The sequence below is a fragment of the Canis lupus genome, chromosome 35 (assembly GCF_003254725.2).
Source record: "Canis lupus dingo isolate Sandy chromosome 35, ASM325472v2, whole genome shotgun sequence".
NCBI lineage: Eukaryota > Metazoa > Chordata > Mammalia > Carnivora > Canidae > Canis > Canis lupus.
The window spans coordinates 4436596-4461417 of NC_064277.1; the positions used below are offsets into that span (position 1 = coordinate 4436596).

The 24822-nt window shown below is 43.8% G+C and overlaps 2 protein-coding genes across 13 annotated transcripts in view; one reads left to right on the top strand and one right to left on the bottom strand.

Moving 5' to 3' along the window:
• Positions 1–14119, top strand: part of LOC112659204 (uncharacterized protein C6orf201 homolog) — a 31356-nt gene extending 17237 nt beyond the window's left edge. Inside the window, exons 3-8 of one of the 7 annotated variants that reach the window (XR_003136272.3) lie at positions 57–279; positions 4318–4433; positions 11434–11495; positions 11895–12056; positions 12561–12636; positions 13951–14119. Coding sequence is in view for 1 of the 7 variants with exons in the window: in XM_025445726.3 (XP_025301511.3) it covers positions 57–279; positions 4318–4416 (322 nt within the window). In the remaining 6 variants the exon portion in view is untranslated. The remainder of the gene's footprint in view (positions 1–56; positions 280–4317; positions 4434–11433; positions 11496–11894; positions 12057–12560; positions 12637–13950) is intronic. The other 6 variants (XR_003136274.3, XR_003136275.3, XR_003136268.3 and 3 more) reach the window with 6 other exon arrangements.
• On the bottom strand, positions 323–21129 carry ECI2 (enoyl-CoA delta isomerase 2). Of its 6 annotated transcripts, none has more exons than XM_025445670.3 (11): positions 21014–21110; positions 19316–19456; positions 17436–17589; positions 14609–14707; positions 14190–14375; positions 12314–12383; positions 7232–7334; positions 6422–6542; positions 2310–2399; positions 1380–1523; positions 323–682 (listed from the first exon to the last, which is right to left on the bottom strand). In XM_025445670.3, the coding sequence occupies exons 3-11, from the start codon at positions 17577–17579 to the stop codon at positions 527–529; spliced, it is 1113 nt and encodes a 370-aa protein (XP_025301455.1). In that variant the 5' UTR covers positions 17580–17589; positions 19316–19456; positions 21014–21110; the 3' UTR covers positions 323–526. The 6 variants fall into 6 exon arrangements, with proteins under 6 accessions (XP_025301455.1, XP_025301463.1, XP_035566407.1 ...); XM_025445678.3 differs by having other exon boundaries at positions 19316–19368; positions 21014–21104; XM_035710514.2 differs by having other exon boundaries at positions 17436–17579; positions 21014–21104.
• Between the last annotated feature and the right edge of the window lie 3693 nt (positions 21130–24822).

The following is a 24822-nucleotide window of genomic DNA, read 5'->3' on the forward strand; positions in this document are numbered from 1 at the left end:
CTTTTTTTTGTGTTTGTTTTCTAATACTACTACTGCTCCATTTGTTCCTTTGCTAGATGGTTGAAAAAATACATGCAACCCACCGAAGACCTTCAGTCAGTAATCCAGAGGCTGTCCGTGTTTGGGCCAATTAAGTCAGTCACCCTCTGTGGACGGCAAAGTGCCATCGTGGTGTTTGAAGACATGATTTCAGCCTGTAATGCTGTGAACGCTTTTCAAAGCAGGGCCCCTGGCACAATGTTTCAGTGTTCCTGGCAACAGCGATTCATGTCGAAAGATGTAAGACTCCCTATGACTGAAATCCTATGTAAATTCTTAAAGCTTGTTGTACATATTTTTTTTAATTTTTATTTATTTAATTAATTAATTTATTTATGTTGTACATAATTTGTGCTAGTGGTATATGATAATCATAAGTGGTATTTTAGCACTGAAGAAAGGCACGGTTTATTTAGTTCAAGTATTAGAAATCAGAAATGATAGCATATCCCATTCTTTGAAATGCTTAACTCTTCTAGAATAGGCTTCACAGTTTGGCCTTCCGGGATAAGAAGCTCATGACTGCATTTATGCATTCGTCTGACAGCCACCTTTCCTGGAGGACGCTGTTTTCTTCTGCGTTAACAGCATGTAGCTTTTCTTTCTCAAGATTTCTGATGCTCTGTTTGGAAATATGCAAGGTCTGAAAACACAAAACCAACAGTGAGGTCAAGAGGCATTCTAACGGGAGTGGGATTATTCGATAGTTCTGATTTTTGTTTCTCCATTGATCATGTAATTCTGTTGTGCCTTCAGATGTACGTGTAACGTTGGGCAGTGCTTCTCAAACTTTAATGTGCATACAGACCTTCTCGGTAGATGCGGGATAGGGCCTGGGGTCACACATTTCTAAAAAGCCCCAGATAGATGCTAAAGCTTCTGGTTCCGGGACCACATTTTGAGCAGAAATAATACCAGAGCAGTTAGTCGCGAGTTTATCACTTGTAAAAATGAAAGTGATACACGCTAAGAATCTCCTAAAAGTCAACCTATCCAGCTTCTCATCTGGATTCAAGAATGAAAGTGTTCGGCACAGGCACATACGGCTTATCATTCTCCTCAAAGTTACCTCCAGAAAGGACCGCCCCTCTGCCTTCATACATATCAGAAAAATGAACTGCTTATTTGAGAACTTGAATGAAAATCAGTACTTCTAACATTGTAACAGTTATTTTTTTTTTCTGTAACAGTTATTTTTAATCTCAAATTGAGATGTGCTTAAAGCCTACCAAGGTATATCTTGTTTTTTAAAATGCTTATTTTCTTAAGGCAAAGAAATTATTTCCATTTCTACTAGGAAAAAACAAAACCAAAACCAAAAACCAAAAACCAACACTAACATTTCGGGGGAGTTTTGAATATGCTTTCAGCCTGGTCCAAACTTCTTTCTGAAAAGTGCTATCGGGAAAAACTTCAGTAACAAGTCCTTGAGCACAGGCTTCTCTAGCTGTTAACTTCTTTCCAAACATGAGCATCTCTGCTGCCTGCAAAGAAAAGCAAGATTAAGACACTAACTTAATGATACACAAGTCAGTTAACCTCAGAACTAGGGGCTTTTAGGAAACAGAGGGAAGTTTCCTCATGGTCTTTTTTTTTTTTTAAAGATTTTATTTATTTGATAAAGAAAGAGAACACAAGCAGGGTGAGAAGCAGAGGGAGAGGGAGAAGCAGGCTCCCTGCTGAGCACAGAGCCAGGCATGGGGCTTGATCCCAGGACCCTGGGATGATGACCCAAGCCAAAGGCAGATGCCCAAACACTGAGCCACCCAGGTGCCCCAGCCCTGGTCCTTTAATGATTAATGCCACACAGCAGTGGAGGATGAGGCACCAGGCACCCAGCTGCAAGAGCAGATCTTTGTTTGAGGAGTTGTGGAGAGTTTCTAATTTTCCCTCATATTAGATACTTCCCATAGCCTAACTCTTCTATACTTGACATTTTTAGAGTTGAGCAAATAACTCACTCTTCTTCTGTCTATATTGTCAAGGAAAAGAGAATACAGAATTGCTTTTGGCACAGAGGTTACTTATTTTTTAAAAAAGATTTATTTATTTACTTGAGAGAGAGAGTGCAAGTGGGGAGGGGAGAGCGAGAGAAAATCCTCAAGCAAACTCCCACTGAGCATGTTGCGCGACATGGGACTAGATCCCAGGACCCTGAGACCATGACCTGAGTCGAAATCAAGAATCCCCAGATGCTTAACAGACTGAGCCACCCAGGCGCCCCCAGAAGTTACTTATTACAACTTATTTTTAAGGTTTCCAAAAGCTACCTTGGCTTGGCCCATTATCTTGGGAAAAGTATAGGAGGAACATCCTTCTGGACTTTGGCCCAGGTGAGTAAAAGGAGTGTGAAATGTTGCCTATTTGGAGAAAAAGAAAAGAAAAGAAAATTACTTTCTGTATGTGATTTTTAAAAATAATTATTTGTATATATCCTCACAATGCTTAAGTGAGGAACTTTTTTTTTTTTTTAAAGTAGGAGTGTTGTGGTACGATATATACACACCATTCACTCTTAAATACGCAGCTTGGTGGGTTTTAACAAATGTACACTTACTTAACCAGCACCTCATCAAGATGTAGAGTATCTAGATCACCCCAAAGGGCTCCTCGTGCCCTCTGCAGTCCACCCATTCCTGTCACCCCCAAACCACCACTGATCTGTTTTCTGTCCCTCTTTTTGCCTTCTCTAGAATGTAGTATAAACAGAATCATACATTCGGTAGCCTTTGGTCTTTGGCATTAAGACTTTCTGAGAATCACCATGCTGTTGTATTAGTAGCTTGTTCCTTGTCATTTCTGAGTAGAATTCATCACACGGACATCACAATTCGTCTATCCACTCACCAGTTGAAGCCACTGGTGTTATTTCCAGTAGGTTGGCTAGGATGACTAAGACCGCTAATGAAAATCTGTATACAGGTCTCTGCATGATTGTGCTTTCAATTCTCTTGGGTAAATACTGAGGGGTGGAATTGCTGGGTTGTGTGGCAAAATGTGGTTTAAAACTTTAGAAGAAAAAAAAATAAATTAATTAAAAAAAAAAAAAAAAAAAAAAACCTTAGAAGAAGCAGCCCAAACAATTTCCAACGTGTGCATCGTTGACCACTCCTCCCAGTAGTGGATGAGTCCCGGTTGTTCCACATCCTCAGGGAACCTTGTTACTGTCAGTTGTTTAACTTGAACCATCCCAGGAGGTGTTAGTAGTATCCTGTGGTTTTAATTTACATTTCTGTAACGACTAATGACATTGAGCATCCTTTCATGTGCTTTTTATCTTTTTTTATTTAACTTCTTTGGTGAAGTAACCATTATAATACTTTGTCCACTATTTTAAAGTTAGATTGGTTGTCTTTTTATTATCGAGTTGTGGTTCTTTACATATTCTGGTTGCAAGTAATTTTCTTGATAGGGCCTTTCTCCTATGTTGTAAAGGGCCATTTATACTTAATTTTCTGTGGGCTATATATTCCTCCCCATTGCCCATTTTTACACTAAGTTGTTGATCTATTGCTTTATAATTGTATTTTAAAAAATATATTAGAGAGATTAGCCTTTATTATACCAATTGGAAAATTGTTTCCTCATTCTGTCATCTGTCTTGATTTTACCTCAGAGAGGTTATTAAATTGGCTTTAAACAGTAGAATCTATTTCAATATTGGTTATTTAGACTATAGAGCCATCTTTAGTTTTTGGGTTTGTTTTTAAGTAGACTCAGTGCCTAGAACGGAGCCCACTGCTAGGCTTGATCTCATAACCCTGAGATCAAGACTTGAGCTGAGATCAAGAGCTGGATGCTGAACCAACCGAGCTACTCAGGTGTCCTTTGTTTTTGTTTTGCTTTTTAAAAAAGATTTATTCACTTATTTGAGAGAGAGGGAGGGAAGGGAATGGGGAGGGGCAGAGGGAGAAACTCTAAGCAGACTCCTTGCTGAGTATGGAGCCTTGGGATCATGATCCCTAGATCATGACCTAAACTGGAAGCCAAGTTAGAAGCTCAACTGACTGTGCCACCCAGGAGTGTCCCCCCGAATTTTTTTAACAAATATTTTTGTGTATTTCTTGACGAATGACAAGTCTTTATGAAAGGAAATTAATTGGTAATTGATAATATGTACACAGAACATTCAGACTTCACTTCCCATAATCAGATGTGGTGCTATTTCTTAATGAATATTGTTAGAAGACATAAATATATAATGTATGTAGTATATAAACGAAAACAAAAATGTAAAATAAAAAGTTACTAATGTCACCTATCATTTCCTCCTCAAAGAAAGTTTATTCAAGAAGATATACTGAGAAGTCAGGACATACTGAGAAGTCACAGCCTAAGGCGTGTAAGTGGGAAATTGAAAGGAAACACCAGCCATAGCTAAGGGCCGCAGACAGGTATGTGAAAAACTGATAGTAAACCGCATTTAACTTATTTATAATCATCCTTATAAGTAAGCATTTAGCTTTTATTTTCAGAAACAGTAGATGTAATTAAGTGTTAGGCTGTGGCATCAGACTGCTTGGTGACTCTGGGAGCTTTTTAACTTCTTTCTGCCATAGCAAACTCTATAAGATGGAGACAAAAGTAGCTATCTTACGGGGCTGCTGGTATATTAAGCGAATATGCATAATGTGCATCAACAGAGCGCCCTGTATGTGGTGAGTTCTCAAGTATTTATAATTTTTAAGATGTCCACCCTTTTATTACCTCGTAGGGAAAATGCACAATTTGCCGACAAGGAAACTAATAGGCATTGTTAACTACCGCCCATAATAAAGAAGGATTCAATTATATGAGTGTTAATCCACATTCAATATGGTATCTGTTTATGAAGTCAATGATAAATCCTATAAAATGCATTCTTCTTCACAGGTTCTTTCTTCTGTGTCTTTTTCTGATTTTAAATTGAACCTTGGTTTAATTCAGTTGGGTGAACTCTTATAAGTGGTCACTGTTTGTCAAATATTTTACTCTGGGCCAAATCTTTCAGCATTTAAATGATCTATGTGTGTTCTCTTTCAATTTCAATTCCAATTTGTATCATAGGACAGAAGTCCTAGGAACCTTGAAAAAGAAGACACATGTGACAGTCATTTTTAATTCTGAGGGAGAATCAGGACAATATTCAAATAGGATGATATGTTTGCTCTCTAAGTACTGGAGAATGAGACCCCCACGTTTAAGTCTGGAACTCCCAACCCCACCCCCACCCCTGGTCAAGACTGGTTGATCAATCAGTCCTCTCACATGAGCAGAAACTTCCATCTATGAAGGTTAGGCAGCCTGGCCCCTAGAATCTTAGTTGATGTTTTCATGGGACAATTATTAAAAACAATTAGGTCTAACAACATGCCCAATCCAATCAAACTGAATCCAGCAAAAGAACAAAACAAAAACAAAAACAAACAAAAAACGAACCCAAGAGATAAGAATCTTAAAATATGGTTATGTCTATCAGTGGGGAAAACATCTCCAAATGAAACCAGGAATCTCTTCAGTGGCAAAAACCGAATGTTTCCCACAAGGTTGTAGAGCAGGAAATTTTACCACTGCATAAGCAAAAAGTACTCTAAGAATCTGATAACCCTACAAGTGGTTCTTAGTTCCATAGTAAAAAATCTAGAGTAAAATTTCTGAGACAAATGGTCATCACATCTTTGATCATAACGACAGAACTGCAGAGAGCCTAGGGTTCCAGGAGTCAAGGGACTGATTATCTCTGAGTGGTAAGATAAGAAGGGATTTTCAACTTTACCCTTTTCTGTATGCTTTTCCAGATTTTTCAACATTTTATTTTCTACTATGACATACATTAATACTACCAGAAGAACAGAAACTAGAATCAATGCAATTCAGTGGTGAACCCAAGGCTAAACTGTTCAGGGAAGTAACTTGAACTTCAGTTTACTTATTTGCATAGAAGGGAGTGAGGGCTTGGAAGTCCCTTCTTATTAAAAAAATTCAAATACTCTAAAATTTTAAAGTCCACAATTTGTTTACTTGGAATAAAGTATCACATTATCCACTTGCAGAACATGAAAAAATGCTATTTCCCGACCATAACAAGCTTTCCAGATCTCCCATTTCAGATTAATTGGAAAACCAAAAGTTGAGTGACTGTTACATAATTTGATTAGAATATAGAACCAAAATAGTTGGGACAATGTTCACAACCATATTGGTGTTTAGGAAAACCCAAGTTAATAATGAAGGACAAATAAGACACGTTGAATTAAATTAGAGTAATTCTTTGGGAAAAATCAAAATTTAGTCTATTCTACTATAAATTATATAATCTGTTTACTACTAGCAACAACAAAAGAGAATTCAGAGGACCTCATTTTTACTTCGTGAGTCAGTAAGTTTCTGGGGGCTGACTTACCCTGTCGGAAGCATACACAAGATCGAATAGCCCGAGAATGGTGACGGAGATTCCTATGGCTGGACCATTTATCACTGCAACCAGAGGCTTAGGAAAATCTATAAAACAGCCTACAAAATCCCTACAGAAATGGAAATACAAAACCGCATTTAAATGTCCCAAAGCATATGACTGAAGCACAAGCAAGACAGCATGGGTCTGAAATAAACTCTGGCCAGGCTGGACACCCATCTGAATGGCATTTGATGGAAGCTTACACAGTGGGTCCTATAAGCTTGACCGTGGCTCAGTCGCGCATTCTGGGCAGCCTGGTCAGGGCTGTCAGTCGCAGACTTCAAGATTAGGATGGCTGGCTGAGTATATGCTACAATATTATAGCTCAGTGGGAATTCGAAACCTTGTAGGGCAAAATGAATTAGGAAGAGAGAGGCCTTCGTGACCTCTATGCTGAGACTATTTCACCTGTCCCGTTACCAGCAGTCATGGAAATCATGCATTCCTCTGGCCAAATGAGAATTTGCTAAATCGCTCTGCTTGCTTCATTATGAGAGAACTTTTTTTATAACTGTAGTTTACTTTAGTGCTTTGCAATCGAATCTCCTGTGGAGCAGCAGGCTGAACGGGTAACAGAAGTTAAAGTGATAGAATCAATGCCCACATATTGACAGGGGCAGTCTGGAGAAATATGCTTGTCCAAAGACACATTAATTACACTAACACACAGAAGCATTTATCTTACTTCTTCTGGACTAAATCACACTTTGATGAGTAAGAATGAGCTCTCTGGCATCAGACAAATGTCACTCTTACCTCAGTAAGATGGCACCATTTTTAGCTTCCTTCTCCATTTCACCAGGGGGAATATTCATGAAATTCATCAGATCATTCCCACTAGAGTAATAGTCACCATTTCCTGTAAATAGAATCAACAGATTCACAATTCATTCGTTCTGTAATGACTGAGTATGTACTGTGTGCCAGGCTCTACGGCACGCACTGGGAGTACACTGGTGAGCCAGCTAGGGCTCCTGTCCTAACTTATAGACTAGTAAGTAGGCTGGACATTGATTTAAAAGCATACACTGCAAATGTGGAGAATGCAACTCTGATACAAAGAAGTATTTGATGATGGCACGAGGGTATGTAACAGGGGATTTGTTCTCATCAGGCAGTTTAGGGAGGGATGTTCCTAAGGAGGGAACAACTGAACTGAGAGCTGAAGGACGGGCAATGTTAGCTAGAAGAAGAGGGTTAGAAAGAGTTCATGCAGAGGGAACAGCATGTGCAAAGGTCCTGTGAAGGTGGGGACTCTGGCCAGTGTGCCACAGCAGAAAAAGCCAGAGGGGAAGCCAGTGGAGGATGAGGACAAGCAGGACGGACTGTGTGGGGTTTTGCTGACCCATGAAGTTTTGACTTTTATTCTAAGAGCCACTGAAGGTGTTTTGTGTTAAAGCATAATTTACATATAAGAACACCAGTTTTAAACGCTTGGTTCAGTGATTTTTGATGGCTGCAAATACCTGTGTGATCACCATCTGAAACAAGATGTAGACCATTTCTACCATCCCAGAAAATTCCCTGCAGCTCCTTTCCAGCCATCCCACCCCCACCCTGCCCTAGTACAACTACCTTCTGACTTCAGTCACCACAGAATACTTTTGTCTATTTTAGAAATTCTATAAACCGAATCCTCTAATATGTGCTGTTGTGTCTGTGTGCTCTTTGCTGAACCAGGTCTTAAAGATTCACCTATATTCTCATATCAGTTCTTCATTCTTTTATATTGCTGAGTAGTATTCCACTGTATGACGAGTCAACACTTTCTTTATGGACATCTGAATTGTTTTTAGCTACTGTGAATTGGGTTACAAAGCATTCTGTGGATACACGCTTAATTTATCTGAAGTAATTGCTCAGGAGCGGATTGATACACCACTATGTTTCACTCCATAAAACACTGCCAACAGTTTTCAGAAGTGATCTCCTATTAGATACGTGTAGAGGTTCCAGTTGCTCCACATCATTACCAATATTTTGTATTATCTTTTAGATTTTAGTCACTCTACTGGGTGAAATATCTCGTGCATTTAATTTGTTTTTTGACGGCCAATGATAGTGAGCATCTTTTCATGTGTTAATTGGCAATCTGTGTGTCTCCTTTTATGAAGTGTCTAAGTCCTTTAGCTTTTACATCTGATTGTTGTTCTTATTGCTTTCTAAGGAGTTCTTTATATATTGTGTATATTAATCCTTAATCAGATTTACGTATAGCAAATATTCCCCCTGCCCTAGCCTGTAGTACTTGTATATTCATTTTCTTACTATTGTCTTTGATAAGCAGATGTTTTAAATTCTGATGAAGTCTAAGTTGTAAAGTTACTTTTACGGTTAGTTAGTGCTTTTTGTGTCCTGTCCAAGAAATCTCTGCCCACCTCAAGGTCACAGAGGTCACATTGTTTTCTTCTAGAAGCTTTATATTTCTGGGTTTTATGCTTACATAACTTTTAAACTAATTTTTAATTAATTTTTGTAGAGGGTGTAAGATGGGGATGAAGTTCATTTTCCCCCATTGGATATTTAGTTGCTCTGGCAACACTTATCAAAAGATTTTTCTTTTTTCCACTGAATTGTCTTGGTGCCCCTAAAGAAGTTTTAAATGGGGGAGGAATATGTTAGGGCTTATTTCAGTTCATACAAGAGTCCATGGTAGCTTGGACTACTGCAGAGGAGATGGAAAAAAGGGCTAACTTCAGAGATACTCATGAAGTGAAATGGGATTAGACTGGACATGGGAAGTGAGAGAGGGACAAGGTCAATAATGAATGTTAGGATTCTGGTCTACAAGAACAGGGTAGATGTGGCACCCAGTGTGATCTGGAACACTGAAAAAGCTCCAGAGAGAAAGATGTGGGAGGTGACACCTGTGAAAAAGTGTCACATGGGTACACAGGTTGGGAGCCCTGGGGACTCCAGATACCAAGATACCAAGGGGGGAAGCACCGGCATGTAGACTTTTGTTGGGAGAGTGGACACGGATGCAGGGTCCAGGGAGGGCAAGAAGCGAAAAGAAAACCATGCTAAGGACTGAGCCTTCAGGCTTTTGATGGCCACACAGAGGATGAACCTACAAAGGAATCAGAGACAACAGATCAAGGGGCAGGCTGTGCCAAAGAAACCTCGGGAAGACCGAGTTTAAGAAGGAGGGAAAGTCAGATGAAGCCTGAAAAATGTCCCTGGATTTAATGATACAAAGGTCAGAGTGGGGAATCTAATCAAAAGGTAGAGACCACACTGAAATGTGCTCAAGGGCAAATTTCAAAGGAAAAATTCAGAAGACATATTTTGTAGTCAGACTTTAGACAGTTCCTTTTGGGGAGCTGAGAAACAGCTATATTTGCTATCCACAGTATTTTTACATATAAATTTTTCTTTAATTTTTTTCCCTACATTTCTATCAGGAGCAAATACTATCATAAATACTATTTTTAATAATTTTATGAATACTTTGACACTTTGATGCTGGTCCTTAACGTACATATAAAAAGTTAACAGCTGGGCTTTCTCATGAACTCAACACAAGTTGAGTGATGGACAAGAGACAGAGAAGAAAAGCGCCTGGAAGCATTCAGGAAAAAAGCTAGAGAGAAAACCACAACCACAAAGAAGTGATGCCATTAGAAGCTGTAAAATGGAGCATTAGAAGCTAAAAATGCAACCAGGGAACTGGAGTACAGGATCAAGGCTAGTGAGCAAAATAACAGAAGACAAGAGTTAAGAATTCAGAGAAACTAGAAGATAATAGTCCCAGCAGACCAGACAATTCTTTTCTATAACTAGGATTTCTTTCAAAAAGAACAGACCAATTGAAACAAAAAAATTCAGAGATATTATCAAAGAAAACTTAAAACAAGCCCTTGATAATCAGTTTTAGCAGGATACACGTCCTATGAAAAAGTGATAAAGAATGGGAAAGTTGGGGATCCCTGGGTGGCTCAGCGGTTTGGCGCCTGCCTTTGGCCAAGGGCGCGATCCTGGAGTCCTGGGATCGAGTCCCGTGTCGGGCTCCCTGCATGGAGCCTGCTTCTCCCTCTGTCTGTGTCTCTGCCTCTCTCTCTCCCTCTATGTCTATCATGAATAAACAAATAAATCTAAAAGAAAAAGAATGGGAACGTATCCCCTGGTCTTCTGGGGGTGGCAGGGATCTTATAAAAGAGCTAAAAACAAAAGTAATAATAGCCCCAAACTTCTCTGGGGCAACATTCTATGCTAGAAGACAAAGGAACACTACTTAACAGACCTATACACTTGCAAGTGAGGTCTGTGGGGTGTTGAGAAATGCATGCTACCTTCCTCATCCCTTCCCTATAGGGGCAACCAACAGACACTATCCAAGGGGAATAATACAAGATAGACATATTGATGGGTACCATACAAAGCTATAAAAGCAATGAGCAGAAGCAGAAGAAAAACCTTTCAAACCATGAGAAATAAAACACATACAAAGATAAAAACAGACCATGAAATAAAAAATAACAGTGAAAAGAAGCATTAGAGGTAGTAAGCATGTAAGATCCCAGAACTAAAATGTAACAGATCTGTCATACACATAAATCTAAATAGGTAAATGGTCCTTTACTAAATCAATCAATCAATCAATCAATCAGATCGGATCAAAGGGGGGAAAATCTAACAATGTGTTCTATGAGACATAGACTATAAAAAGTAATTCAAAAAGACAAAAAGCCAAAAGGATGGTAAAGGTTTGCCAGTCAAGTTCAAAGAGTACTGAAGCAGGTGTTATGGCATTAATACTTGACAAGGTTGACTTCAAGCCAAAAAGCATTACACGAGATAAGAGATAACCATTTTATAATGATGGATAACCATTCACAAGTCTTTTAGTGTCAAAAAAAATAAAAACTTGCTTTAAAGCAAAAAAAAATTTTTTTGACATGAAGGAGAAACTGAAAGAAACACAATAGCAATAATTGCCTTTAATTTACTTTTTTCAGTCTAAGAGAGATTGATTAGAAGAAAAAAACAGAAGTGAGGGAACCTAACATAAATTAGAAAGGTAAGTCTAATCAATATATTTTTAATTCTATACTTTAAAAGAATGAATTTATTTTGGAGTAGTTCCTGGATGATATTTAAAATTGGCCATTTTCCAGTTCTTTATCTTGACGGTAGAGAGTTCAATTTAGAGCAAACTACAGGAAACTTAATAGATTTTTAAAAAATAAATCTAATGAGGTGCCTGAGTGGCTCAGTCAGTTAGGCATCTGTCCGACTCTTGAATGTCCAGCTCAGGTAATGATCTCAGGATTTTGAGATCAAGCCCCACATTGAACCCTGCACTGGGTATGGAGCCTGCTTAAGATTCTCTCTCTCTTTCCTCCCCAACCCCCATCCCCAACCCAAAATAAATAAATAGTAAATCTAATAGAACTGATCATTTCTGATTATAATTCAGTGAAGCCAGGAATCAATAACAGAAATGGAAAACCAAAAACCAACCAACCAACCAACAAACAAAAACTTTCTGGAAATTTAAGGAACTATCATTATTACGTAAAGCTTGGATGAAAGAGGAAATGGAAACCAAAAGTGAAGAATATATAAAAAGTTAACTATGGTAAAAGCACTATTTATCAAAACTTAACCTTTCAGTGTTCTCACCTATAAAATAAGAGTAATTATAGAGCCTAACTTCCCTGAATTTGTTGTAAGAAAGCTTGGAAAAAATTAAAAACTAAAAAGAAAAGTTTAAAAAGAATAGAGTATCTCAGTACTGGAAAAGACCTTGGGGCTATTTACTCCATTTCTTATCTGGTAGGAAATCCCCCTAAATAGAAATTTAATTATTTTTAAAAATCCAAGAGAATGTCTTACCCGTTAAAACAATTATGGTCGAGTCATCCTTGCTTGCAGCTTCAAGAGCAAGCATGATTTCCCGATACATCTATGTGAATGGGGGAGACGAGAAAAAGAAAGGGACTCTGAAAATGACAATCATCACATGGGATTCACTCACTCAGTCAGCCTGGCCTCTGCCAAGTGCCAACTGTTGTACTGGTTGTATTTACATAAACTAAACGGTGGCCCAATACACTCAAAAGGCTTTTCATTCCTTTTACAGTTACTTGCTGTGTATTATGTACCATCTGCTCTCGTGGACACTGGGGGATATATTCACCTCTCCCCAAGGTGAACAAGTAAGACACAGTCCTTGAGCTTTTGGAATTAATAGAGAGGGGGAGCTCTAACATGCAGATAGATTGGAGGAAGCACTGATGCGTCTAGCACGGGTAGGATGGGAGGAGGCCAGAAAAAGATTTCCAAGAAGCAATTTTTCAGCTGGGACCTCAAAAAAAGAGCATGTGTCCCAGGCAGTCCAGAAAGTGTTAAAGGCTGGGATTTCAAGACACTGTAATGGTAGCCAAAGACAATGGGCTCAATATTTTAAATCAGCAGCGTCTCTGAAAATCTTGGATGTGTCACTGTTATAGCTTTTAATGCACTGGTGCCGTATCTACCTCAGATAAGACATCAGTGTGGAGGGAATGATGAAGAGGCTTGATATTTATGGATATGCAGACACTGAAAAAAAATTGGACTTGACATAATATACAAGTAAAGATGAAATCGTATTCACTGAGGGAGGGAACGACAAAATAACTCCATTATTATTATGGTTATGATGACGCAGCATGACAGGGTAATTGGCAAGAGTGGGGATTAGGAGATGGATATATGATATATGAGGGTTTCAATTTAGGTTTCCTGGCTTATTAGTTATGTGAATTGGAGCACGTTACTACTTAGCCTAAATATTTTATTGTTAAATAGTATTAAAAGTAGGCTCCTTGTGGGAATTAAAGAAACCTCTGTGTGGAAAGTGCTGACATATACTCAGCACTCTGTAAAGAGTAGTGGCTATTACTATCACTATCATTATCATCATCATCATCATCAACACCATGATTACACAGAAATGAGGCAAGGGCAAGGGAAATGAAGTTTTGAGAATCGAATGTTCTATAAGTCAATGGCACATAGCCAACTTCAGGAAATTCTTATTTAACACTATTTTAAGTGAGCATGCTCTTTCTGGTACAATGTAGATGATAAACCCAACGAGAAAGGTTATAGCCCTCTCAAATTTTACTTGTAGATGAGCACCAAGTGTCCAATTAATTCCCTATAATTTTTCAAATGGAAGGGGTGGAAGTGGTTATTTTTATTATCATTCTAGTTCAATGAAAGATTCAAAGACCAAAGGTGCTCTCGTGAAGCAGCTCATTTGAAGCAGAGCTGCGTTATGTTATATTTAAGATGAAGGTCTTCTTTCCTTTCTCCCTCTCCTTGTACAAAACAAAGGTGCATGCAACTTGAGCAGTGCTCACTCTCCAGTCTAAGTGACATGAGCAAAGCCCGGAGACGGTCTATATCAACTTCTACACATATTCTCTTATATAGATATATGTTTCATTTATATTAATTTAATTTATTTATGCTTCTGTCACTAGGAAAGTTTTGGACACATAGAACCTACCCGAAGTCAACAAATTCTAAATAACAAATGCCCAACTCTGTTATATGAAGTAGCCACTGTTACGAATCTTCCTGCACAAATCAAACAAGAGATCAGAAAAAAAAAAAAGCAATGAGTTTTTGAGTAAAATACACCGAAGGAACTAGTTTTTGAGTAAAATAGACCGAAGGAACCAAGAAAAGCAGGACAAACTCCCAGGGCAGGTCACGTTACCTGAATGGTCAATGCATTCTTTTTGGCGGGCCGGTTCATCATGATCTTTGTGATGCTGTCTTCAGAGGTCACCACCAGGGTTTCATATCCAGGTTGTTTCCTGTCTGCTTCAGGCTTCACTTGGCTAGAGGAGTCAGACGAACTCAGATCAGACACCAAATCCACATAGTTCTGTCTGGCAGTTTCCTGAAGAGAAGAGGACAAGGAGCTCCAGCCCATGGTCAACAAATAAGCATTTTGAGCAACTTACGATGCTCAGAAACAGCACCTTGCGATGAAGAAAGAACAGATCTGATTCAACAGAATCTGTCCAGGCCTCACAGGTTCCATCTTCAATGGTTTAATAGTGAGAAGCACCTAGCCTCCTTCAGGAGTAGAGCAAGTAAAATAAAAAGCAAAGTAGCAAGTAAATTTTTTACCTTGGGCAGATTGCCAAGAGCATTCCATGCATCCCACTTGGCCTTATTGATCAAGTCAAACACACCTGGTCTGGGTGTATTACAAGGCCCCTCAGTGGTCTGTGAAAACGAGAGGGTGACTATCAGTCAAACATCCATGCAAATTAGAGTGTCAAATATTTAAGATCCATAAAATACACATCTGGTGTGAATGCGCCTTCGCCTCCCAAACACTTTCAGAAAATACTTGAATTCAACTTAACTTTCCCTTTCCCCTCTCTTTGATGCTGCTGCTAAAAATCCACAACAGAAAAAAGACTGGAGAGACCAAATGCGCCATCAGCTACCAGTCCCTAAAGTAAGTTAAAATGCCTGCATCCGAAAACAATGCAAGACAAGGGTTTGGGCAAAGTATTTTATAAAAAGTTCTAATAGTTCATTAGTGTTATATTGATGATCCCATTTTTCACACACAATCAAAATATCCAAGCAAACTATCTTCAAAAGTAACCAGCCAACAAACATGTGGAAACCTACGGTATGTTCTGTAAGCCCATTCACTCAGAGGTACAGAAAAATACCACTGTTTCAGCGGTGGGCTTTCTGCTAAGTGAACAGAGGCGTACTGGGGTAGGGTAGTAGGAATGGGCAGGGGCCAGAGCCACTGGCCCTCTGCAAACGTAACTGAAGGCTATGCAAGTAGGACATAAAAACAATGAAATTTTACTTGAGAGTAGGTGGAATGAGGGTTTTGAGATGAATATCCCATCTAACTGCTTTCCACTTAACTAGGCACATTTATTTATTTTTTAAGAATTTTATTTTTATTTATTCATGAATGAAAGACACAGAGAGAGAGAGAGAGAGGGGCAGAGACACAGGCAGAGGGAGAAGCAGGCTCCATGCAGGGAGCCCGACGTGGGACTCGATCCCAGGTCTTCAGGGTCAGGCCCTGGGCCGAAAGGCAGACGCTAAACTGCTGAGCCACCCGGGCTGCCCCAAACAGGCACATTTAAAAACTCTGAATTCCCTAATTAGCTAAAGGGGGAAAGAAGAAAGAGGCTTTGAGAAACAAGAGCAGTAGAGGTGGCTTAGACTTTCCAAAGACAAAGAGACAAGAGTCACCCCGCAAGAGGCAGGCCCTGGAGAAGTGGAGGCAACGTGGTGCCCCTGGCCTTGTCCTTCCCACACCCACCATGGAGTCGGGTCGGCAATACTCCTCCCAGAATGGATGTGTGTCAACACCCTGGGAGTACTCCTGCCAGGGAAGCTCACTGGAGTCTTGCCTGAGTCCAAGGGTCTCATCTGGAGCTCTATCGCATGCGCAGGGCCTGCTAAACAGTCAGAACCCGCCCCCCCCCCCCCCCCGTCCCTCCCTCCTCCCCCCAGCTCTAACTCACGCTGTTAGAATCTCAGGGCAGACAGACCGTATCAGGCATGATATTTTGACGGCTCAGGGACTACCTCCTAGAAGTCAGGGCCAAAGGCCAGGCCTCTTTCTAAGCAAAGTCAAAATCTTCACGACACACACCCAGAGAACAGGAAGGGAGGCTCGTGCCCATCACATGCAGGTGCCCAGACCAGCCGACTTCCCAATGCGGTCTTTACAGATGTTACAACTTAAAAACTTCAGTTATAAATTTTTGTTATAGGGCCGCCAGGGTAGCCCAGTGGTTGAGCGTCTGCCTCCCACTCCGGGGGTGATCCCAAGGTCCTGGGATCGAGCCCTGCATCAGGTTCCCCATGGGGAGCCTGCTTCTCCCTCTGCTTGTGTCATTGCCTCTCTCATGAGTAAGTAAATAAAATATATTAAAAAAAATTTTTGTTACAAACATTTTCAAACGTACATCAAAGTAGAATATTATAATGAATTCCCAATACTCAGCCCAACTCAGTAACTATCACTTTTGGGCCTTTGTCCATCCTTCTCTTTCCTTTTTTGCTCATTTTAGTGAATCCCAAACACCATACTACTTTACCCCTACGTATGTAGTGTGCATAAGAACGTCAACGTTTTCTTATATGATCATGGTGCCATTAATAATAACTCCCAGGTGATGAAGTTTTGGAATACAGGTGAGGTCTGGAGCTGACGACCAAGAAAGAATTCTTGAGACATCTTTGGTGCAAGATGGTGATTTTTATTAAAGCGTGGGGACAGGACCCGTGGGCAGGAAGAGCGGCTGCCCCGGGCCTGTGATGGGGGGCTGACTATGTACCTGAGAGTTGGGAGGGGTGTGAGGATAGCGTCCCCTCTAAGGAATTTTGAAAGCAAGGTTTCCAGGACCCTGAGGGGGCTGCTACTGTTGGGAAAGGTCGCTTATTACCGTCTAATAAAACCTGAGTCATGAGACCCTTCAGATGTGTATCCGTGGGCCATGTGCTTAGGGGATGATCGCCAGCATGTATCTTGGGGGGTAGAGATAAAGGAACTTTCTACAGGAATTTCTATAATATGTTAAAGGAGACTTACAGGATCCTGGGGGTCAGACTAAGATTGCCTTCTGTCCTTAGCGAAGTATGAACCTCGAGGCAGTTGAGTCCGTAGAGGAAGGTCCCTCTGCCTGTTTCAAGGACTTGTCAATGTGCTTTGTCCTCTGTTCCCTCATCGGTCTACACATTTGGTGGTTACCTCTTTTAAGTCTCTTGGACTCCGGAGTGATCCTGATAGGTTACTTCCTGCCTTAACAATACTGCAAAGCCCAATATACGAAAACTGTCACGTATACACTGTTCAGGGGAAAGGCAGCAGCACAAACCCTGCATTTCAGTAAAACACGCAGCAGATCTATTTGAGGGGCCATCTGCCCAAAACGTCTCTCAATCACATCAGACCTCAGATGTTTACCTGCTTATACAGTGCATAGAGTTTTAGCTTCACTTCATTTCCTGGGTCCTTCTTCAACAGTTTCACCTGATTCATCGCACTCTCAAAATCCTTCTGACTCGCTCCCATTGCTGTTTTGCTCATGTGCAGTGAAAGTGCTTGCATCTGCAGGGAACTGCAAATAAGACTGATTTCTAATTGTTCCCAATCCTTGCATACCCAAATGTTCTATTTCTCCTGAAACATGTTCCCTTCCCTATACCCGCCCCTTTACAAGCTGGCGGCCAACGGTTAGTGGTGCAGAAGCCACGGGCAGGCAGTCCCAACATGGGACACTTAGGCATGAGGAGTAGTTTGAGCTAAAAGTGAGCAAAGCCCGGAAGATTCAGGAAAAGCTCTGCCTCCCCACCAACTGCCCAAGTTTAGGTTGGAAAGAGGAGCTTGTACCTGGAAGAGGGCCATGAACAGAGATTCCTCTTATTTAATAAACTTTTTTTGCATAATGGGAGAACCTTTGTTTTCCCATGACCTCCTCTCCCCTTTCTGCTAATGGTCTCCCGCCTCTGCTTTGTATCCTCAGGGCCCTACTCTTCTCCTTAGCTCTGAACAGAGGCTTTAAAATAGAAGTCTGTCGGCCTCAGGTTGCCGGTCTTTGGAATTTCACGTCTATATGGATTCCCCATAGTATGAAACTAAATTTGATTTTCTCCTGTTAATCTGTCGCATGCCAATTTGATTGTTAATCCAGCTGGAAGGACTGTGAGGGGGGAATAAGCTTCTTCCTCCCCAACAGTGGATTCCAAAATGATCCCTAGAAGATGAAATCAATACAGAGGCTAACTGTAGTAATCTCAAAATAAAGGAAGCTATAAACCAGCATAGTATTTGTAGCAATTCAAATTACTGACCAAAGAAGCCAGAACCTGAATGGCCCTGTAAATTTTGACACAGGTAAGAAGAATTAAATGAAAGGCATGCAAGATGGAAGTGAGCAGGACGCTGGGCCTGAAGAGGTTAAGTGCACAGAAACTGGCCCTTTGTGTTCTAAGGACTAGAAACCCTGTCTGCTCTCACTGATGAACAAAGTATAAACCATTATCAGGTCAATTCTGTCCAGTAAAATGTGTGTCCCAACATACAGATGGAAGCGATGTAGGAGAGAAGTTGGAATTCAGAGCCAAAGGCCAAGAAAGAGTTCTTGAGACATCCTGGGTGCAATAATGTGGTTTTATTAGAAGGGACAGGACCCATGGGCAGAAAGAGCTGCCCTGGGGTCACGAGGAGTGGCCCATTATACAGTTTCAAGTTAGGAGGGGGTGAGGGAGAGCGCAGGTCTCTAAGGAAATTTTGGAAGCAAGGTCTCCAGGACCTTGAGGGGATCAGCTGTTGCTGGGAAAAGGTCACTTATTCCTAATAAACCCTGATGCAGGAGACCCTTCAGGTGGATATGGGCGGGTCCCATGCTTGGGCGGGGGTCACCAACCTGCATCTTGGGGGTGGAGCTAGAGGATGTTTCCAAAGGGCTTTTCTATGTCAGAGGAGACTCCCAGGTCCTGGGGTCAGGGTCGGGCTCGGGCTCGGATCCCTGCGGCCCTCAGCAAAGCCTGAGCCCGGAGGCGGCGGGGCTCCTACAGGAAGGGCATCCGCCTGTTGCCAGGACGTGTCAGTGGGCTGTGAGCAGTGAGGAAATTTAATTTTTCTTTTGCCTTCTCTCCCACATCGGAAGGAGGGGAGGATGGGTTAAGATACGAGAAATGTTCAGAAAGCAGATGAGCAGTTTTTGGCATTCCAGACAAAGAGCCCCTTCTCGGTAGGTGGGGGAACTACCTAGGGGGGGAGTCTAACTGCTGTGGATGCTAGTGTGTGATGCTGCCCTGAACCCCCCGTAACTACATACTCACCCTGGGAAGTTTAACCAGCCAGCTAGGAGCAGAGCAGAAACAGCAAGTGCAACCTGGTAGTTTTTTAGTTGGCAGAGGAGAAAATTTCAGTGCATGGTATCGAGGCCACAAACAAAAAAACAGATGCTCCCCACAATGACCCTGAGATATAAGTTAGAGTTAATGGGATCAATGAGGTTTAAAATGATACAGTCCTCCGGAACGCTCACACCTAATGGATCGCTTCCTCTGCAATAATATAACTTTTTCACAGAGTATAATGAACCCTAGGATCAAACTCTGAAATACTAGCAACTCGATAAAATCGTCAATAATTTCTATATCAAATAACTGAATCAGGTTCTTCTCCAAAACGGGAGAACTCTGCATCCCACATGATGCACGTTAAGTTCCCAAGACAAAACGAAAGGAGAACAAAATGTCCATAAGAGAGCCCAAGCGCGCAAGTTCTCACGACATACAGCTTCTTTCAGAGGGAGTTAAAAAAATGACAAAACACAACCATCTAATTCATAAAATCGAGAAAGTCATTCGTAAGCCCACCGCGTCCCAACGACCGCGCGCCCGGGTTTTCTGGCTCTGAGCAGAGCTGCTTTCCGAGGCTCATTCACACCCTGGGACGTGTGGACTCACAGGGGCCCGACTCACAGGGGCCGGACTCACAGGGGAGCGTCCTCTGAGCGGCACCCCGGGGGCGGCACCCCGACCACGCGGCCTCTGCCCTGGGTGGGAGAGCCGGGGGGGCTGAGCTCCTTTGGCCACTTGCGTCTGGGCCCACGAGCCCCCAGGGCCTCGCACCCGCCGCGGGGGGACCCCACGAGCACCCGAAGCCTCGCACCCGCCGCCCTGGGGCTCTCGCACCCGCTGCGGGGGGACCGCACCAGCCCCCGGGGCTCTCACACCCGCTGCGGGGGAACCCCCCAGCCCCCAGGGCCCTCGCACCCGCCGCGGGGGACCCCACGAACCCCCGGGGCTCTCGCACCCGCCGTGGGGGGACCCCACGAGCCCCCGGGGCCTTACACCCGCCGCGGCGGGATCCCCACGAGTCCCCGGGCCTTCGCACCCGCTGCGGGGGGACCCCACGAGCCCCCGGGCCCTTGCACCAGCCACAGAGGGATCCCATGGGTCCCCGGGGCCCTCGCACCCGCTGCGGGGGGACCCCCACCAGCCCCCGGGGCCTCGCACCCGTCGTGGGGGGACCCCACGAGCCCCCGGGGCCTTACACCCGCCGCGGCGGGATCCCCACGAGTCCCCGGGCCCTCGCACCCGCCGTGGGGGGACCCCACGAGCCCCCGGGGCCTTACACCCGCCGCGGCGGGATCCCCACGAGTCCCCAGGCCCTCGCACCCGCTGCGGGGGGACCCCCACCAGCCCCCGGGGCCTCGCACCCGTCGTGGGGGGACCCCACGAGCCCCCGGGGCCTTACACCCGCCGCGGAGGGATCCCCACGAGCCCCCGAGACCTCGCACGTGCCGCGGGTGGACCCCCACGAGCCCCCGGGCCCTTGCACCCGCCGCGGGGGGACCCCACGAGCCCCCGGGCCCTTGCACCCGCCGCCGGGGGCCGCCTCCGCCCCGAGGAACCGGACGCCCGCCGTCGCCCTGCCCGGGGCCCTGGCGCTGCCCCGACGAGGTAAGGGAGGGGCCCCCGCCCCGGCCCCCCGGCCCCCGGCTCCCCCCGCCCGGCCCCGGCGCTCACCTCGGGCCTGCTCCCAGCCGCCAGCACCGGACTGCGCCCGCCAAGGCCATGACTGACGCGCTGCGGCCGGGACAGCGGGGGCGGGGCGGGGCGGGGCGGGGCGGGGCAGCGCCCGGGGTGACGCGCGACCCGGCGGAGGCGGAGGCGGAGGCGGAGGAGGAGCGAAGGCCCGAGGCGCCCCCCGCTGCGTCGGGGGCTGTGCCCTAAGGGGGCACCGAGGGCGGAGGGCTTCCGGGCGGGGAAGCGCACCTGGGAGCGCACCTGGGAGCGCACCTGGGAGCAGAGCCGGGCGGCTCAGCGTCTCGAAATCCCGTCCCGCCGTCCGTAACCCTCGGCCTCCTTGGAGCTCTGCCCACGCACCTGACAAAGTGCTTTCTTCGGAAAGAATAGTTGAGCCTTGGAAGGGCCTCGGGCCATCCCCTCCCCCTTCCAGGGGAACCGCAAAGATCGCTGCTTTAAACTGGGGCAAAACGAAAACCACAGGCCCCAAATACAGACCCCTCTGGCCAGGCCCTGGGGCAGCAAAGGAAGACCCGGCCCCCACCCCACCTGCGGCTTCCTGGCCACCCCCTCCCCCCTGGGACCTTTAAGGGTCAACAGGGGATCCGCTGGTCCCTACTAGACTGACCCTCCTGGTTCTTTTTAGGAGGGTGACCTTGCCAAACACAATGCATTCTTTGCTAAAGATTTTCTTTTCTCTGCTCCCTTTCAGCCTTTAAAAACGTTTCCTTTCCTGCAGCTCAGCAGCACTCCTTTCTAGGTACTAGAGGGCGGCGTGCTGCCGGGCTCATGAGTCATGTAGTAAAGTCAGTTAGGTGTCTAAATGTGTGTGATTTACTGTGCTCAAGGTGGAGCATCTGAGTAGGCCTGGGGCCAGCCGGATTTTGAGGCTGACACTGGATTCCCTATACACAGTGACCCAGGCTGCTCGCCATTCTTTTTGTAAGCCTGTGGGAAGCACGGTGTTGCCTCATTGTGCCGCTGTGGAAATGCAGATCAAGAAAGATTAATGAGGTGTCTTGCCCAAAGATCTGAGACTTGGAGGTCAGAATCCTGTTTCAACTCAACAGCTCACAGTTGAAATCCCCAGTAATTGTATGATTTCATGCTAATGGCTCATTAGTATTTATGCCTCTGGGTAGTAGATCTGGGTAATGGTGCAGGTAGGGGCAAGACCCAAGGCCAGCTACAGCATTTTGGAATTATTCTAAAACTTCGGATGGAAAAAATAAAATAAAAAATATAAAATAAAACTTCAGATGGTACAAGGTGGTGGTTGGGAGGCTGAGATGTCTCTCAAAGGCCCAGATCCTCTCGTCCACTGAGTTAGGTGACCCTCAAAGGCAACGGAAATATACTAGTCCTAAGTGGCAGAAATACTGGGAAATTCTCTGGATTCCAGAAGATGGAACACCTCTTGAGGACGTGTTAGTATTTTTAAGAAGTCCCTTAATGGTGAGCATATTTGGATTGTGAAACCTTCCATAATACAAGAGAACTTTTCTCATGCTTGTGCCTACTACATTTCACACAGAAAAGGGAGATGTGGGAAATTAGCTATATTTGCCAAAGTAGAATTTGAAAAATTTAGAAGGTGCATTTGTCAAAGGTTTACTTAACTCGTTAATTAGGGAACCAAAGGATGGCAAAAACAAAAAACAAAACAACAATTTGAAATGCTCGTTTATATAGTTAGTATAAAAAAATGTCTTACAGAGTAATAAAACCATAGACTCTGGGGTGATTTTTTTTTTTCCTGTTGGACAAATCATTTGCATCCCTGCTGGTTGTATTCACTAAAGACCATTAAATGACAATAGCCAAACTGTGGAAGGAGCCTCAGTGTCCATCGAAAGATGAATGGGTAAAGAAGCTGTGGTCTATGTATACAATGGAATATTCCTCAGCCATTAGAAATGACAAATACCCACCATTTGCTTCAACGTGGATGGAACTGGAGGGTATGATGCTGAGTGAAGTAAGTCAATCATTATATGGTCTCATTCATTTGGGGAATATAAATAATAGTGAAAGGGAATAGAAGGGAAGGGAGAAGAAATGGGTAGGAAATATCAGAAAGGGAGACAGAACATAAAGACTCCTAACTCTGGGAAACGAACTAGGGGTGGTAGAAGGGGAGGAGGGCGGGGGATGGGGGTGAATGGGTGACGGGCACTGAGGGAGGCACTTGACGGGATGAGCACTGGGAGTTATTCTGTATGTTGGTAAATTGAACACCAATAAAAAATAAATTTATTAAAAAAAAAAAGACAATTAAATGCCAGTGAATGAGTGAGGGGAGATGATTGAGAAGGTCGACAGCTCCTGACAGTTCATCTTGGGCCTGCCCTTGTTCTATGAAATTGTTGCCAGAAGTTCAGGCCATGCCATTTAAACATGATTATGATGGCCCTGTGGCCAGTAATCAAAGAAACCAGTTCTCAGCTAAAGGGAAACATTGGTTGGATGCTCTCCTTGGCATGAAGATCACCAGATACACACAAGTTGTTTGGATTTTGTGTTGAGCCAGGGGAGAGCCGCTGAAGATGTCAGTGGTATGTGTGGTCATCCAGCTCTTAGTGCAGTAATACCTCCCACTATATCCTCAGGCTGCAGTGCTCCTCGATAAGAACAAGAAATGCAGAAGCCCAGTCAAGACCTCATCCGGAGGTCGAATCTCCACTCTGTTATACGATCAGGTTCTCCTGTTGCTTATGAAGGCCTTGGAAGGGGAATGTCCTCTCTGATTAGATCCTATTTTATTGTTCTTTTTTTTTTAAGATTTTTAATTTATTTATGAGAGAGAGAGAGAGAGAGAGAGAGGCAGAGACAGGCAGAGGGAGAAGCAGGCTCCATGCAGGGAGCCCGACGCGGGACTCGATCCCGGGTCTCCAGGATCACACCCTGGGCTGAAGGTGGCGCTAAACCGCTGAGCCACCCAGGCTGCCCTAGATCCTATTTTAGAGTATTGACTGCAGGGGAGGGGTTGGCTGGGAAGGGAATTTGATGCTGTTCTGTGTACAGAGGATCCCCAACTCCCCTGGAGGCCCCAGGTGCCCAGGAGGAGCTCTCTCCTGCTAAAATGAATCTTAGGAGCCAGGATGTCCACTTTGCAGTGTCGTGCCGGGCGGTTGGGGGTGGTGGGGCACTTTTTAATCTTAAACATGTTTACTTTTTAAGATCACAGACTAAAATCTGCCATTTGTGAATCTTCTCAGTCATAATGATATTTTTATTTCTGAGTTTTAAGCCATCAGATAGTGCTATGGCATACAAGAAGTGTCACCTTCAGTCATGAGGAACTCTTTTGGTACCATTGTCTGATTAACTGCTTGCTAGGAACCTGGAAGCATCCTGGGATCCCTCTGCCCCACTGACACTTCATTTCTATTAGTTGCCAAGCCCTAGTGATTCTGACTTATAAATATGTCTTCACTTCTTTCCCTTTCCCCTCTATCAGTGTCTTAATTCATGCCTTCTTGGTGTTTGGATTACTGTGACTCAAATTCTCATTACTAAGCTTACCGGAACAGCCACTTACCAGTTTTGCGGACTCTGCAGCCCATCATCGATCTATTTCCTAACTGGTCTCCCTAAATTGTAAACCTGATGTTATACTCACAATTCTCCCCAACTTCCCACCCCCCATGAATGAATATCTTATGGTGGGTCCCCCTTGTTTTCTGAAAAAAATCAGACTTGTTAGCCTGACCTCAAGGCCCTCAAGATTTGGCCTTTGCCTACCAGTCGAGTTTATTCTCACCACCCCGACACTTGAAACTTTGTGAACTTGGGATGCTCTGTTTCTC